At 48.1% G+C, this 15,670-nt stretch overlaps 1 protein-coding gene across 4 annotated transcripts in view; it reads left to right on the top strand.

Annotated features, from left to right (window-relative positions):
- Positions 1–1,528: 1,528 nt before the first annotated feature.
- RAPGEF3 (Rap guanine nucleotide exchange factor 3) overlaps positions 1,529–15,670 on the top strand; it is a 49,522-nt gene continuing 35,380 nt past the window's right edge. Inside the window, exons 1-2 of one of the 4 annotated variants that reach the window (XM_083428229.1) lie at positions 1,529–2,259; positions 2,951–3,169. In XM_083428229.1, the coding sequence (XP_083284355.1) occupies positions 2,254–2,259; positions 2,951–3,169 (225 nt within the window). In that variant the 5' untranslated portion in view covers positions 1,529–2,253. Of the gene's footprint in view, positions 2,260–2,950; positions 3,170–7,943; positions 8,079–11,945; positions 12,650–15,670 lie in introns of those variants that run through there. The other 3 variants (XM_083428228.1, XM_083428230.1, XM_083428231.1) reach the window with 3 other exon arrangements.

Genomic DNA, 15,670 nt, shown 5'->3' with positions numbered 1-15,670 from the left:
TCATTGTCTGTGTCTTTATCAATTTATTTAAAGAACAACAAACTGGTGATTGCTTTAACTTTTTGATATGTGATAATTTGAATCATGAGGATGAATTAGAAGAACTGTTGCGTCTTGAATGAGTCTTGCTTTGGAACTGAGGACTTCATTAGAATTCCTTCTGCTTTTTCATTTTATTTTGTTCTATGGACTTGTTAGAGTGAAAGTGTGGTGTCAGGTCCCTACAAAAAGGTAAAAAGGTCAACAACTCTGGGGAACCTTTTTTAAGGAAAGGTTGGCCCTTTTAAGATGGCCCTGAGCAGAGCTCCGTGGTGAAGTGGATGATTTGCATGCAAAAGGTCCCAAGTTCAATCCTTGGCATTTCCAGATATGCCTGGGAAAGACGACTGCCTTGTATCCTGACTGGTCCACTGTAGACAACGCTGAGCTGGATGGATCTGCAGCCTGCCTGACTTAATATGTCTGCTTTTGCTGCACATGTGTATCTCTGTGTTTTAATATTATATTGAGAATAGGAAGTATGTTTATAGGCATTTTAACATGTCCCCCATCTGACTGGATTGCCCGAGCCACCCTGGGTGGCTCCCAACAAATTTGTTTAGTAAAAACACAATACAACATCAAACATTAAAAACTTCCCTATATAGGGCTGCCTCCAGGTGTCTTCTAAAGGTTGTAGTGATTTATCTCCTTGACATCTGATGGGACTGGTTTCTAAGTCACCTTCACTGGTAGCCCCACACAGAGCACATTGCAGTAATCTAAGTAGGAGAACCAAAGCATGTGCCACAATGTGCAGGCAGGTAGGATCTCAGCTGGCGTACGAGATGGAGCTGGTAGACAACCGCCCTGACCTGTGCCTCCATGGACAGCTGTAAATCCAGAATGAAAATGTAATTACAGTGGAACCTCGGGTTGTGAACGTGATCCGTGCGGGAGGCACGTTCGCAACCCACAGCATTTGCAACCTGCAGTGCCATGTCTGCGCACACACGGGTCATGATTCAGCACTTCTGCGCATGCGCAAAGCGCAATTTAGTGCTTCTGCGCGGGCGCGAAGGCCGAAACCCGGAAGTGACCCATTCCAGTCAGTCCGGGTTCGGTGCGGTGCACAACCCGAAATCGCGTAACCTGAAGCGTCTGTAACCCAAGGTACCACTGTATGTATTAAGTGACTAATTCAGACTAACATCATCCTAAACAAAGGTGGTTCAACACAAGGGCCACATGCTGCCCTTGAGGATTTTTTTGGTGCCCCCAGCAACATTTGAGGGTCTCCCACCAGCCCTTGCTCTGCCTTCTCAAAGCCAGGTGAGCTGGGCCCTATGGCTTTTAAAATGTGTTTGTGGGAGCGGGGTTTATTGGTTTGTTTGCTTTTGTATTTTTATGTTGGTAACCGCCGCGGGATCTTTGGATGAGAGGCGGTATACAAATTTTATAAATAAAAAATAAACATAAAACAAACCAATTCCCCCTCCCACCCCTTGTGACCGATATAGCTGTTCCCCGCCTCCTTGTTTGTAATGTAGTAGCTCTTCATTCGCCCCTTCTTCTTTGGCCCGGAGAGGGGGCCCATTTTGCGGTCTGCCTGGGGGGCCAAAATATCTTGGGCCGCCCCTTGTAGGAGGGCGTTGGGGCCCGTTTCTCTGCTGCTTTCTGAAGGCTGCCGGGGCGCTGGTCCGGCTGCTTCGAGTCTGCTCCTCCAGACTCGCTTCACCGAAGCGCCGCTGCCTGCCAGGTCCCTTCCCCAGCCGCGGGTGGGGTGGCGCGGGTGGTGGGGCGTGGCGCTCCCGGCCTCCGCGAGCGCCTTTTGCAGCCCAGAGCTTCCGGGCGGCGCGCCAGGCGCTCTCCTGCCTGCCTGCCTGCCTGCAGCCCCGGCGGCGCGTTGTCGCGCTCTTGCTCGCCGGGCTGGCGGAGAGGGAAGGCGCTGCCGGAGCCCTCGCTCTCCGTCCTGGGCGAGTGCGGGACCAGGAAGCCCAGAGCAAGATCCTGGTGGCGGCTTCTGCTCCAGCGCCAGCGGGCGGGGGCGCGCGCGTGTCTAAACGGGCCAGCCGGCCAGGGCTCTTTGCGTAAAGCACGTACCGGCTCCGAAAAGCCGTCGCTTCCAATGGGTTCCGCGTTGGATTCCTCGGGGCTTCTCCTGCCCGAGGATGGTTCGGCTCGCCTCTTTTCCCCGTAAGGTCATCCATCCGGGCCCCCCAAGAGAGCGCCCCCACTCTGGACAGGCTTCTCCAGGCGGGCCGAGTAGTGGGCATGAAGGTGAGTGCGTGGTGCCCGAGGAAGGTTACCTGTTGGCGACAGGTGGGGTGCGGGCATGGCAGCGCCTCGGATGGTTGTGCGGGCGCCGAGCTATAAGCAGCTGAGTTAAAAGCCTGCGAGAAGCGACATCAGCGGAGGGGAAGCCGCAAAATCAACCCACCTCGTGACACCTCCAACCAAGGCTAACGGATGTTTGATAGCCAGAAGCTTTTGCGGACCAGAGTCCATGGAAGAACGACGAAGCGGCACCACTTTTGCCAGATACCCGGCGCAGCCACCATCTATATTGGCTGGCAGACGAATGAGCCATGAGAACGGAGGCATGCTAGAGTTGCCAGCTGTGAGCCAGGAAGCCCTGAATTCAGATGTCACCCTTAATATCGCTTAAGTGGTAGCCTTAGGCAAGGAAAACTGCTCTTACCTTCAGTCCCTGGAGTTAAGCATCTTCACCCACCTTACAGGGTTGTAGTTAGGAGTATTAAGACAGTGTCGGCAACGTGCTTTAAGCACCCTGGAGTGCTGTGATATTGCAGTAATACAGAAATATAAATAACAACAATATTACAGTACTGCAGTTGGGGGGGGGGGCAGAGGAACTGATAAGAAGCCCTGCCCTCCCATTGCACAGGCAGAATGCAGCATGAGCAAAATGCTTTTTTTATTTTCTCACTGCTTCCCTTTGCTCCCCAAGGTGGCATGGAGGGGACAGGGAAGAAGGTGGAATGTCGGGCTTCTGCCTGGTGACGTCTCAGACTTGCCCCGGCTCCCCAAGGGGCTCATGGATCCCATCCCAGAAGAAAGTCTTCTCGAAGTGATTTGGAAAAAGATGCACTTGTTCCGCAGCTACAGCTATCAGATCCAGCTGGAGGGGCAGGTGGGCAGCGCCCCCAGGATCCAGGGGATCCGATGGGTGAGTACCGATGCTCTGCAGCTGGATGCTGCGTCTCAACAGGTGGTTTTTGTTGTGACTGGGTAGGCAGGTGGCTCTGAATGACAGGGAGGCTTCTCCTGTCCCCAAGTGAGCATGTGGAGCCAGTCAGGATAAGCTACCTGTTTGTCATTATGCCCAGAGCTGGTTTTGCAGGCTGCTCTGAGTCAATGTGATAGCAAAACCACTGGCACAAACAGGGCCAGGGTTCAGCATGTTCTTGGCTCCAGAAAAGACATGAAGCCATTTTCCATAACCGGAATCTCTCTCTCTCTCTGTGTGTGTGTGTGTGTGTGTGTGCGCGCATAACCTTTTAGCACAGGGCTGACAAACACTCTCTCAAGTCTCTCCTGGACCAGCATTCGTAGCACCCAACCTGTCCACTTTACTTCTTTGGTCGCAATTGTTTTCAGTGCTGTACTCTGCAGAAGTTGTGTGGCCACTGGCTTTGCTCGGTTTGTCTGTTTCCACACACACCCTTTCTAATCGTGGCAATGTAGCAAATGGTTAAAGCCACTATGCATGCAATCTTTGTTTTTCACATTTGTACCTTGCCTTCTTCCAAGGAGCTCAGTTAATCCACACTGTATCTCTGACAGGAGATGAAATAACATGCACACGTCTGTATATGTCTACTCAGAAGTAAGTCCCACTGAGTTCAAAGGGACTTGCTCCCAAGTAAGTAGGAACAGATGCCCATCCCAAGGAATTTTGTCAGAGATGTAAGCCCTGTTGAGATCTATTATCTACTGCCCCTTAGGGTTTGGAGTTCTAGAATTCCTACATGGACAGCACATTATTATTATTATTATTATTATTATTATGTATTAAGCATTTATTTAGAGTTTCTGAGTATGCAAAGTGCTCTGCATACCAGCTCAGTAATCTTCAAAACCACCATATAAACTCGGCCAGTATTACCCATAGATTGCACTGGTCTAGGAATGAGCAGGCTAATGCATGTGGGGATCATAAGATCCTGCGTATGGGTAGAAGCTGTGCTGTGTGCAGACCTATTCAGAAGCATCAACAGGACAAATGTTTAGAAGGTATAGGAGCAAATGTGCCCTTTGGGTCCTTAAGCCCTGGGATCCCTTGCATGCCCACACAAACCATGCTGGATCATTCTCACACAAACTGCTTAACATCTCCAACCCACAATGAAAATCATTAGAGTTTAGCTGTTTTGAGGTGGCTCAAGAGTGCTTATCCCTACCTTCATCAATATCTAATTACAGATCAGATTGCTTACTCCCACAGGTGTGCACATATGAAATCTGGTGCCTTCCACTGAATTTAGATTCCTTTAAAAAGAAATTGTTCATTTATTTATTTTTAGAGTTCTAGCTTTATACTAGTGTAGTATCTATAAATCAGGCAGTCAGTTGCATGGATTGAACGAGAGAGATACCACATGGTTTTGTTTTTTAAAGCCTGCATCTAATGCCATTGGGCTTCTTTATATCTGTTTGTGTGAAAACATAGTTTGAAATGTAATCTTCACTATAAAATAAAAGCTGGGATTGCCAGGAATCTGAGATGGATCAATGAGTCATGGGGTTCATGAACCTCTTGCAGTCCTTTGCTTCTGATCATAGAATTACAGAGTTGGAAGGGACCCTGAGGGTCATCTAGTCCAACCTCCTGCAATGCAGGACTCTCAACACATGGTCCCCCATTCAATTTGGAGCCATCCCGGACCCCCTTAGCTTTGGTGGCAGTTTTTAAAATTGTTATACCACTGTCCTCATTGGTTCATTGCCGTGGTACATCTGGACCAAATGAGATTCCTGCTTATTGCTAACTGGTCTACTCCACCATCCACCCCTTTGAGATGATGGATTCCTTTCCTGGTTCTCTGGAGGAAGCAAGCAATCGGTGTCAAGTTATAACAAGCACAAGTCACTCTATTTTCCCTCTTTTATTTTAGTGCTAACAGGCAAGGACGCCACTCCCTGCCCCCAGGACTCCAGCTTAAATGCTGCTGCTGTTTTTTAAACATACCCTTTCGTCTCTAGAATTTGGGAAGTTAACAATAGACCTCTAGAAGAAATGGGACAGTGACAAAATCTTGTCCCCATGCCCTCTCCCTCTTGGAATGTACTGGGAAGGGACCTGGATGACTTTGGGCAAAGCCTGTCGCTTGGCCTCCCCTCTCTCACAGCATTGCCATAAGGCAAAAACTGGTGAGCTGATTTCCTTGGAGGAAGGGTGGGATACCAATCTCTAACAAGCAGGAAAATAAATGCAGCCAATAGCTTGCATCTGACCAGTATGTGAGAGCACTTGAACTGGCTTTCTGAAAATACGAGTCTTCCTTTGCAATCCAAGAGATGAGAAGGCAGGGTGTCAATACTCAGCGGTGAAAGACAAGCACTTGGTCTCAGAAGTACTCCCACACTTGGTTATTATTTCCAAAGCTGTTTTAGCAGACCAAGGTTTTCACCCTGGTATGAAGGCAACCAGGATTGGACTGTGGTTCAATTTATGTATTCCATTTATATCTCACTTTTTTTCCAAGGAACTTGAAGTGCCATACATGCTTCTCCACTCTCCTCATTTGATCCCCACAACAACCCTGTGAGGTAGGTAGGGCTGAGAGGCAGCGTCTGACCCAAGGTCACCCAGTGAGCTTCATGGCCAAGTGGGGATTTGAACCCTGGTCTACCAAGTCCTAGTCCAGCACTGTACCACACTGGCTGTCAACGAAGCTGTGCAGCATATGTCAACATATGTAAGCAGACAGATCCTCAAGTCCCTGAGTTCTAGGAAGTTGTTCCAAAACCAAGCAAACAGTCCTCATTCCGCACAAGCCTGCCTGATCACCAGCCCAGCCCACCATACAATCAAACCCAGAGGAAGGAGGCTCCCCAGGGGAATTCTTGACTGTTCTCTTTGGTCTGAGGAAGGGCGATGGCCTTTTGGGGACAGAAGTAGCCAAACATAGCCAGGAAGAAAACGGCAGGCCCCAGGTTTGGCTGGCTGCCCGTGCAGGCCGGATTTCTGGCGACAGGCAGACTCTCTTCTCCCTGCGGCCACGGGCAGGAAAGTGGGGGAGGTGAGAGCCCCTTAGGAAGTTGCTTGGACGCTCAGAGCTGGCGCTGCATGCCGGAAGAACAGCTGTCCTGATCAACAACACAGGGGCTGCAGTCGTCGGGGAAGAGTCGTGCCAAGGGTGGGGATGTAAACAGTGGGATACCCCAAGGACACAATTGGGGCTGATGCTGTTTTAACTTGCTTGCAACTTGCTTGTATTAGGAAATCAGAGAGGTGAGGAAGGCAGGGTGCTGGAGCTTGGGGATGCTGCCTTCAGAAGACAGAATCCGGCCACTCACTGCAGTAAGTGGGAGCAGCAAAGAATACGGCGTAAATGCAACTTATCAGCTGTGTAATCCTGGGAATCTGGGAATGTTATTTTGTAAGGGCTAAAGGCAAACTCATATGAGATAGGAACCAAAGGTAGAAACAACTTGAGATTGTGCTTGTTTCCTACAGCAGCCAAGAGCCAAGTCCCTGGCTCATCTCTTTCCTTTTCCATGAGTGAATGCAGCAGCGAGCCCTTTGGAAGGCCCAGAGCGAAGAGCACAGGCTTTTCATTCTGAAGGCCCTCGGATCAGCGCCTGCCATATCTAGTTAAAGGATTGATGTAGCTGGTGTGGGGAAAGACCCTCTCTGCCACAGACCCCTGGAGAGCTGCTGCCAGTCAGAGTGGACAATACTGGGCTGACCTGCAGTCTGACCTGACGTAAAACAGCTTTCCATGTTCCACAAAGCCTTAGCCCCCCTTTCTATGCAAAATAATACCAGCCCACCTTGCAGGAATGTTGTAAAGATTCACCAGCACTGCTGCTGTGATTTAGAGTCTGCACAAGGTGATACAGGGCTCAGCTCTGCAGTAGGTTTTCTGGGTGTTGTGAGGGTCCAGCTGCTACCTGCTACTTTCACTCCTCCCAAGCAGCAGATGGTGTGGCTGGGTTTGTATGAGGCAATGCTCCTAGGTGCAAAAATATCTTTATCCACTAGCCGACACCTAGATTTTCATATGCAGAGAATTAGGGTGTGTTTACGAAGGAGCCTTCAGTCGTTTTGAGACCTCATCTCATTACTTGAGTCTGAAATGGGACAGTCTGGTCATTACCCCACCTGTTGTTGGTGACCACTCTTTAGTACCATGAGGATAAAAGGAGCCCATCTCTCAGGCCTGCTGTGTGAGGATGAAGAAGAGCCGAGCTTAAGGAATCCAGATACAAACGAAGAGACAGCTCTTGCACCTTTAATAGTTGTGTTGGAATTTAAGCAGGTGTAGCAGGCATGACAAGCTACACCTGTTGAAATTTCCTCTTCCACACAAATATTAAAGGTTCAGGAGGCCCCTGGCCAGTGCTGCTGAGATACACATTATATTGGACAGGCTCCCATCTTTGCCTCGTGGGAGTTTAAAGACTCTCTTGCTGACATGGAGAAAAATCTGGATAGCAATCAGATGCGTAGGCAAGGAGGAGCCGGTGTGTCTTGCGCTTTCTGCTTCACTCAATTGATATCCCGTCTCAGCAGCTAACAGTGCAATCCTCTGCATGTTTATTCAGAAAGTGTGCATAGGACAGCTCAGTTGGTGGAGCGTGAGACTCTTAATCTCATGAACATGGGTTTGAGCCCCATGTTGGGCAACAGATTCCTGCATTGCGGAGGGTTGGACTACATAACCCTCACGTTCCCTTCCAACACTACAATTCTAGGATTCTAGGAATGCAGTCACCAAGAAAGAAGATGAGCAATGGTAAAAAGGCAACCAGCCCAAATGTGCCTGAATGTGTGGTGATGATCCCTTCCAGCTTTCTCTGCATGCACTGCATTGGGACCCATGCGTGGATGATGGGCTGCCTTCGGATTGGTGAGTCACAGTTGGGCAGGTGTGTGGTGAGGATACAGGCAGCTTTTTCATGCCAAGTCATCCTGACTGGCAGCAGCAATACTGGGTCACAAGCAGAGGTCTTCCCCAGCTCTGCTCCCAGAAATAATTTTAGCCACAGAATGTCATGTTAGGTGTTGAAGCCAAGCGTGTACTCTGCCACTGAGTTATGGCTCCTGAACTGCACTATGGCAAACCTGTCCCTAGAATTTGCTACTACAGATGGTCTGTGACGTTCTCAGGGTCCCCTAGAGGCCCAGAGGGTGATGAGATCAGCTACTCTGCTGAGTCTAGAGGTCCCTTGATGGTCCTTGCAATACAGTACTGCCACACCTACTGAGTCATAGCGGGCAAAAGGGTTCTTTCTCTCTATTGTTGTTTGACTAGACATGTGGGATGGGATACACCAACCTTGTAATCAACCTAGGCTAGAACACTGACATTTAAAACAGTAAACATGTATTTATTTCTAGAATATAGGACCTAGAACAAGTAGCCATTTCATGCAGAATACTAAAAGAGAAGTTCAGATATTCTCACCCAGCCTTCCCTGGCTTGGTGACTTCCAAATGTTGTTGGACTCCAAATCCCATCAGCCCCAGCCAGCATGGCCTGGGGCAGGCATCCCCAAACTCGGCCCTCCAGATGTTTTGGGACTACAATTTCCATCATCCCTGACCGCTGGTCCTGTTAGCTAGGGATGATGGGAGTTGTAGTCCCAAAACATCTGGAGGGCCGAGTTTGGGGATGCCTGGCCTAGGGGGTCAGGGATGATGGGAATTGGAGTCGAACAACATCTGAAAGGCACCGGCTTGAGGAAGGCTGCCCTTACCTCACATAACAAACCCTGAAAAAGCTACCTTTACTTAGGCTTTCATTATCCCTCCCATCTCATTCACTGGTCACCTCCAGTACTGATTTTGCAGGAGGCATTCAGCTGCATAGAGGAAATTTAGGTTTGTGCCATTAAAGTGGATTGCAGTGTTCTGGTGCAACAAATCCACATTAAAAACAACAACAAAAACCCACAACAGACTTTCTTGCCATTAGGAAAGTGACCAGCGGACTGCACTAAAAAGTGTGGGATAAACAACTGATTAATGGGAAGATATGTAGCTACCGTGCAAGCAAACCAAAGCGAGTGCTCATTGTTGCATAACCACCACATAAGTAAACCAAATGCTCAGTGAATACAGGGTATCATCTAACCTTGTGTGCAAGCTTTGTGCAAGTGAATGAGGGTGAATGCTCAATGAACAGGTCTTTTGGATGAGCTCTCTCTGTCCCTCCCTTCTTCCCTCTCTGTTTCTGCCTCTCTCTTTCCCAGCAGCCTTCAACTGTCTTCTTGAGAGACACGGTCCACCTGTCACTCACTCTAACTCCAGCCCACATTCCATCACGCTCCCCTGCTGTCGAACACCCTTCTGCTCCCTCTTCCGTTACACTGCCCATGTGGGACAGGTTCTTTTGTTTCTCAATGTGCACCCACTCGCACTCTGCACACAGAACACTTGCATGCCAAGGATTAAACTAGCGTAGAACTAGGACCACTAAGAGGGGTCCTGCTGCACTGGGGACAAAGCCCCCCTGACTCACATTCCCTACTTTTTACGTGACTATGGGAATCTGCTGCCTGGCCAGCCCTTCCATTTCTCTCCCACACCGCCCAGTCTGTGGTGAAACTGACAGTGCTGGGAAAGGCTTGCCAGTTTTGTAGCTGTCTCATCTGTTTCGTGTGCTCATCAGGAGTGGGGGACCTGGTGCCCTCCAGATGTTTAATTAGTCATTCATTTGACTAAGTGGATTTAAATAATGCTCAATCATCTGCAACCTCAGACTAAGTGGTTTACTGTTGCTGGGCTCCAGCTCCCTTCAGTTCCAACCAGCACAGCCAATGGTCAGGGATTATGGGAAATTGTAGGCCAACCATACCTGCAGGGAGGCAGGGTTCCTACCCTGTGTGTGCCTACTGGTGTACACATCCCCGCCCTTTTAAAGAAAGGGCCTTTGAACAAGCCATGGGAAATTGAAAAGGCATTTCCCCAATCTGGTCCGTTTAGTCAGAGAGGTCACCTGGTAGGCAGGTAATGCAGAAAATGGAGAGGGGTGAAGGTCACACACTGTCTAGAATGTCACAAAACATGTCATGATGGAATTGTATCTGAGTGAGGCTACAATATATTATGAACCATCATCTAGGGAGGCAAATTGGGGAGTGCCTTGGACCTCACTATTTGAGACAAGCAAGGTGACATTTGAAGCTCAAAAAGCTTTATTTGTGAATGGTGGTAATACTTGTAAACTGAAAGGGGGGGGGAGATTACAGAGTGATAATTAAAGCACCTTTAAAGTGCCCATTTGGTATTGACCATTGTTGCATCTGAAACCAATGTGCATCTCATGTGGGCTTTGCATTTCAACCTACACAGTCTCAGCCATTGTAGTGGCACAGCTGGGATCGGCCCATGCACCATGCACCATGTCGTATTTTACAACAGCCTTTTGTTCTGCTGTTATTTTCTCACACTTCATAAATGTGCTGACGTAAGTGATTCTGTGTGCTAAAAATGGCTCCTCTCTTGCCTCTTTGAGTCCACATTCCTGGCTGGTGCCAAATTTGCTCCAAAATGTTTACAGATACTCTGAGGGGGAAGGGTCTGTGGTGGAAAGATAAAGATCAGTGTAGTTGCTTCAAGGGAAGCAGCACTTTGGTTAGACTGGGGAAAGGACTAGATGTGTCCTATAGTGGTGGGAATTAAGGAAACATGTTGCAGTGACATTTGGGCTGTGACTATGGTTGTAAAAAGATATTGCTAAAAAGGTCAAATCAGGTGGACAACATTAGCTTGGGAGAAACCTCTGGTTGGAAAAAGTGGGTCTTTCCATAACTAAAAAGATGGCCAAGTACAGGTGATGTGTTGTCCCAGAAACTAAATAGCCATACCATACATCTTTCTCAAAAGGGTGATGCCATTCTTCTCCCCTTCCTCTGCCTGTGTGTGTGTGGAAAAAACAACAGACTGGCTGTCTCAAAGCTGATTCTGAAAGTGATAGAGAGAAGCTATGGCTAAAATGCCCCCCCCCCCCATTGTTGGGGAGCAGGGTCTGATGGAGTGTTAGTGTTGTGAACCTTCCATTTTGAGGTGAGACGAGGCAGTGGCCTCTGAGTACCTGGAAGGGGTTGCAGATCAGGCTTTTGAGGAGCTCACCACCTCCTGCCCTTTGAGAGCCAGTGTGATAGTGATTAAGAGTGGTAGACTCTTAACTGGGTTCGGGTCTCCACTCTTTCACATGCAGCTGCTGGGTGACCTTGGGCCAGTCACACTTCTCTGAAGTCTCTCAGCCCCACTCACCTCACAGAGTGTTTGTTGTGGGGGAGGAAGGGAAAGGAGAATGTTAGCCGCTTTGAGACTCCTGAAGGGGAGTGGTAAAGCGGGATATCAAATCCCAACTCCTCCTCCTCCTTTGTTGCACACTTGGCACCTTCCTGCCTCCCCCACTGCACACCCTCCAGCCACTGTGCTACTGCCACTGCCTCTGGGTTGCAGTGGGTGGACGTGCATGATGGGCGGGCATGTGATGGAGGGTGAGGCAGCAGAGGGGGCAGCATTTCTGTTTTGTCTCTCCCGACAAAATGTTCTGGGCTGGCCCTGTTCTATCTTATGCCCAGCCTGTATACATATGCAAACAAAACCTTTTATCACAGAAATACCATAAGTCTCCTGTGACATTTATTCCAAGGGAAGCAAACCCATGCCCTCGGTATGTACTGGGATCATCTTCCACGTGACAGCCCTTTATGTATTTGAAGATGGCTGTCTTATCGCCTCTCGGTCTTTTCCAGGCTAAACATTCCCAACTTCTTCTCATAAGGCTTGGTTTCTAGACCCTTGAACATCTTGGTTACCTTCCTCTGAACATGTTCCAGCTTGTCAATATCCTCCTTATATTGTGGTGCCCAAAATTGGCTACCATATTCCAGGTGTGGTCTGACCAAGGCAGAAGAGAGTGGGACTATTACTTCCCTTGATCTGGACATTATATTTCTGCTGATGCAGCCTATGATAGCATTAGGGGTTTTTTGCTGTTTCATCACACTGTTGACTCGTGTTAAGCAAGACCCCAAGATCCTTTTCACATGTACTGTTAGTAAGCCAGGAGTGGGGAGCTTGGTTTTTGTGTATTTTTGAATCAGTAGCCAACTAAATTTGGCCACATGTCCAAACAGAGTGATCTGATTCTTAATTCCTTGGCAAGCAGTCGCCTCCTGCTTGGAAACAGGACTGATGGAGTTAATTGCTGAAGCTTCATCCCAGGCTTTTCTAACAGTCTGGCTAAGAAACAGGTCAGACTGGTCCTCTTCTGGCCAAGCTTTGCCCCTAGGGTGTCTGGCATGTGTGGCTACAGAGTAAAATGCTACATCTCCAGGATATGGCAGTGAAGAAGGATCTGCTGCTTCCAAAATAGCAGAGCCTGCGTCATCTTTTATGAAGCTTGGACCCCTTTCTGCAGCTCCAATGGTCTCAGTAGGCATTCACCTGCCTGACCCCGAGGTAAGGAGAGGGGAAATGGTGCCGTTCTCTGTCTCCCTTGGAATTCTAAATATCTATTTAAAATCCAGCTATTTCCTTGGAAAAAAATACCTCCAGGTGATTTGGCCTAAAGGCACAGCTGGAAAAAAAGTGGGTAACTGATGGTGCATTGATAATTACTGGCTACTTTTGTTTTGCTGCGGAATTACCGTATTTTTTGCTCTATAAGACTCACTTTTTCCCTCCTAAAAAGTAAGGGGAAATGTGTATGCATCTTATGGAGCGAATGCAGGCTGCGCAGCTATCCCAGAAGCCATAACAGCAAGAGGGATTGCTGCTTTCACTGCGCAGAGATCCCTCTTGCTGTTCTGGCTTCTGAGATTCAGAATATTTTTTTTCTTGCTTTCCTCCAAAAACTAGGTGCATCTTGTGGTCTGGTGCGTCTTATAGAGCGAAAAATATGGTACTTGTGAAAGTTCCTCTGCCACCTCATCACACCTGATCAATAATGGTTTGGAAATAAATCAGTGTTGGCTTATCTTGCAGTTTACCATGGTTTTCCCTGCTGGGTGTTTGTTGGTGACTGCAGTGGTTCTAGAGCAAACACGATTGGGCCACAGGCCATTGTCAGATGACCTTCACAGCTCCATCCTCATGGCAAATGATTAAGGGGGCAGATGCTGGCTTTTCTTTCTAGCGTGGTAATGAAATGTGACTTAATCTCCACTGAAAATCCAGTGTGAGCCTCATAGAAGTGAAATGCTTCTTTAGCACTGTGGTGTAGTGGTTTGTTTGTGGAATTAGACCAAGAATACCAGGTTCAAATTCTCATAAGATGTGGGGCTGACAGCACTATATGCCGTGGCCCCGATCTGGTGGAACGCTCTGTCCCAAGAGACTAGGGCCCTGCGGGACTTGACATCTTTCCACAGGGCCTGCAAGACGGAGCTGTTCCACCTGGCCTTTGGTCAAGGCACAGTCTGACCCCCCTCCTTCTGTAATCCTCATAGAACTCTAGCCCAATGGTTGCCATTAATTTGATTCTGAATTGACTTTATAATGTATTTTAATTAATTGACTGTGATTTTATGTAAATTGTGCTATTTTTACTGTTGTTAGCCACTCTGAGCCCGGCTTTGGCCAGGGAGGACAGGATATAAATTATTATTATTATTATTATTATTATTATTATTATTATTATTATTAATAATCTTGAGGTCCTTGGAGAAAACACAGGAAATAATATATAAACTAAAGTGAACACAAGAGTTACCAAACTTGAAATATACCATTGCCTGATTAAGGTGTCCTTCCTTTAGGTTGATTTCAGCTGTGCAAAAATTGCCCTTTTAATTCTGAACTTTTCGGGGTGGCAAGCTTTCAACAGCTAGCATTATAACTGAGAAAAAGCTGGTTTTCATTAGTGATTTATATTTAGGCTTTATAATTGTTGTTACCCATTATGAGCCCACAGGACTGGGCAGCTTAGGTGTCTTATCACATGGAACTCCCTGTAGCAAAACTGGCTCACTTATGGCAGCAGAAAGTAGCTTCTGTGGCAACAGAACTTGCTGGAAAGCAGCTTTGTGTCATGGACCTGCTGGATGCAGAGAAATGGTGAGAGGCAACAGCTAGGGAACCCCCAGGGGAAGAAGGCTCAGAGCTAGGGGACTGGTGGTGGAATGACAATGTGTGGTCAGAAGAAGAGGAAGAAGACTGGGAGGAGGAGGTGTTGGTAACAGGGTTTAGTGAGCAGGAAGAGGCTGTGGCAGAGAGCAGTCCAGAGTTAGAGGCAGAAGTGGAGGCTGGAGAGAAGGGACAGAGATGAGGCAGGCTGCTGAAGAAGCCAGGGAGTCTTCCCTTCCTGCTGTGACCAGGTCTTATCCCCCCTGGTATCCCAGAACACAGAGAGGAATGAAGAGGGCAGAGCAAAGAGAGACAAGATGAAGGAGCCTCAGGTTGCTCGGAAAGGACCCAGGAGAGGAGCCTTAGTGGGAAGGACTTCAGTCCTTGCAACTGCTTTACTGGGACAAGACCTACTGGGAAGAGTTGCTGGGATCACTAGGCCTGAGCTGTTTTGTTTGAATAAAGAGTTAACTTAGTTGACACTGAGTGTTTTATTTCTGACCTGCTCCCGACTCCAGCTCCTGACACTTTGTTTGTGGCTAAGGTCTATTCCATGCCTCCAAAATATATTATTTCTTCTAATAGCAAACTCAGGTATGAGTGATGACGAAAATGGAGCCAAAGCAGGGTTTTTGAGAAACAAGAAGAATTTATTAGCATGCCCTGAGCAGCCCAAGGCTTGCAGTAATAAGAAAGAAAACAAACCCCAAGCTTTTCAGGAAAAACAAGCTAAGGGGCCAACAAACGGCCCAGTGAGGACTGAGCAGGCTCAGTACCCACTAACCACAGAACACCCAGTGTATATTTTTTTTTGGGGGGGGGGGAATGTAAAACCCGGCAAAGAGCGTTGTTGGGGAATAGAATGGAATACATTGCTTGAGCACCTTACAACTAATAGTGTTGCAGAGAAGGGCCAGTCTGGTTGGCAGGAACCTTGCACAGGAGCACTCCACAAGATGGTGAGGCTACACTGCAAATTATGTTGAAGGTCCCACATGCTGTAAATAATTTTGATCATCTCAGCCTCAAACAGGAGTTAGTTCCTCTGCAGCGCAGATGTTGCCCCCCCTAGATGCTGAGGACTAACATAAGCACTAGCGTGTGCATGGGTGGATTAATTTATCAGGTAGATATGTGGCATGGGCCAATGTGAAGGTGCTCATAAGCTTTGGAAAGGGCTGGTCCAGCTGCACATCAGTTGGGAGGTTGACTCACCTGTGCTTCTGGGCCTAATCCGCTCACCTTTTCAACATTATCTTGGCAAAGCAAAAGGCGGCACAAGGCCCCTGGCACGAATGCTTGGCACGCCTGCCCTGCTGATGTAACAGCTTCTGAGATTGCAGATTAGGCAGGCTTCTTTAACAGAGCTACAGTGATTACAAGGAGTTGCAGTGATTACAGCAATCAGCCGTCTTC

This window comes from Podarcis tiliguerta (genome assembly GCF_965153285.1).
Source record: "Podarcis tiliguerta genome assembly, chromosome: 2".
Taxonomy (NCBI): domain Eukaryota; kingdom Metazoa; phylum Chordata; class Lepidosauria; order Squamata; family Lacertidae; genus Podarcis; species Podarcis tiliguerta.
This window is presented reverse-complemented; position numbering and strand designations above follow the sequence as displayed.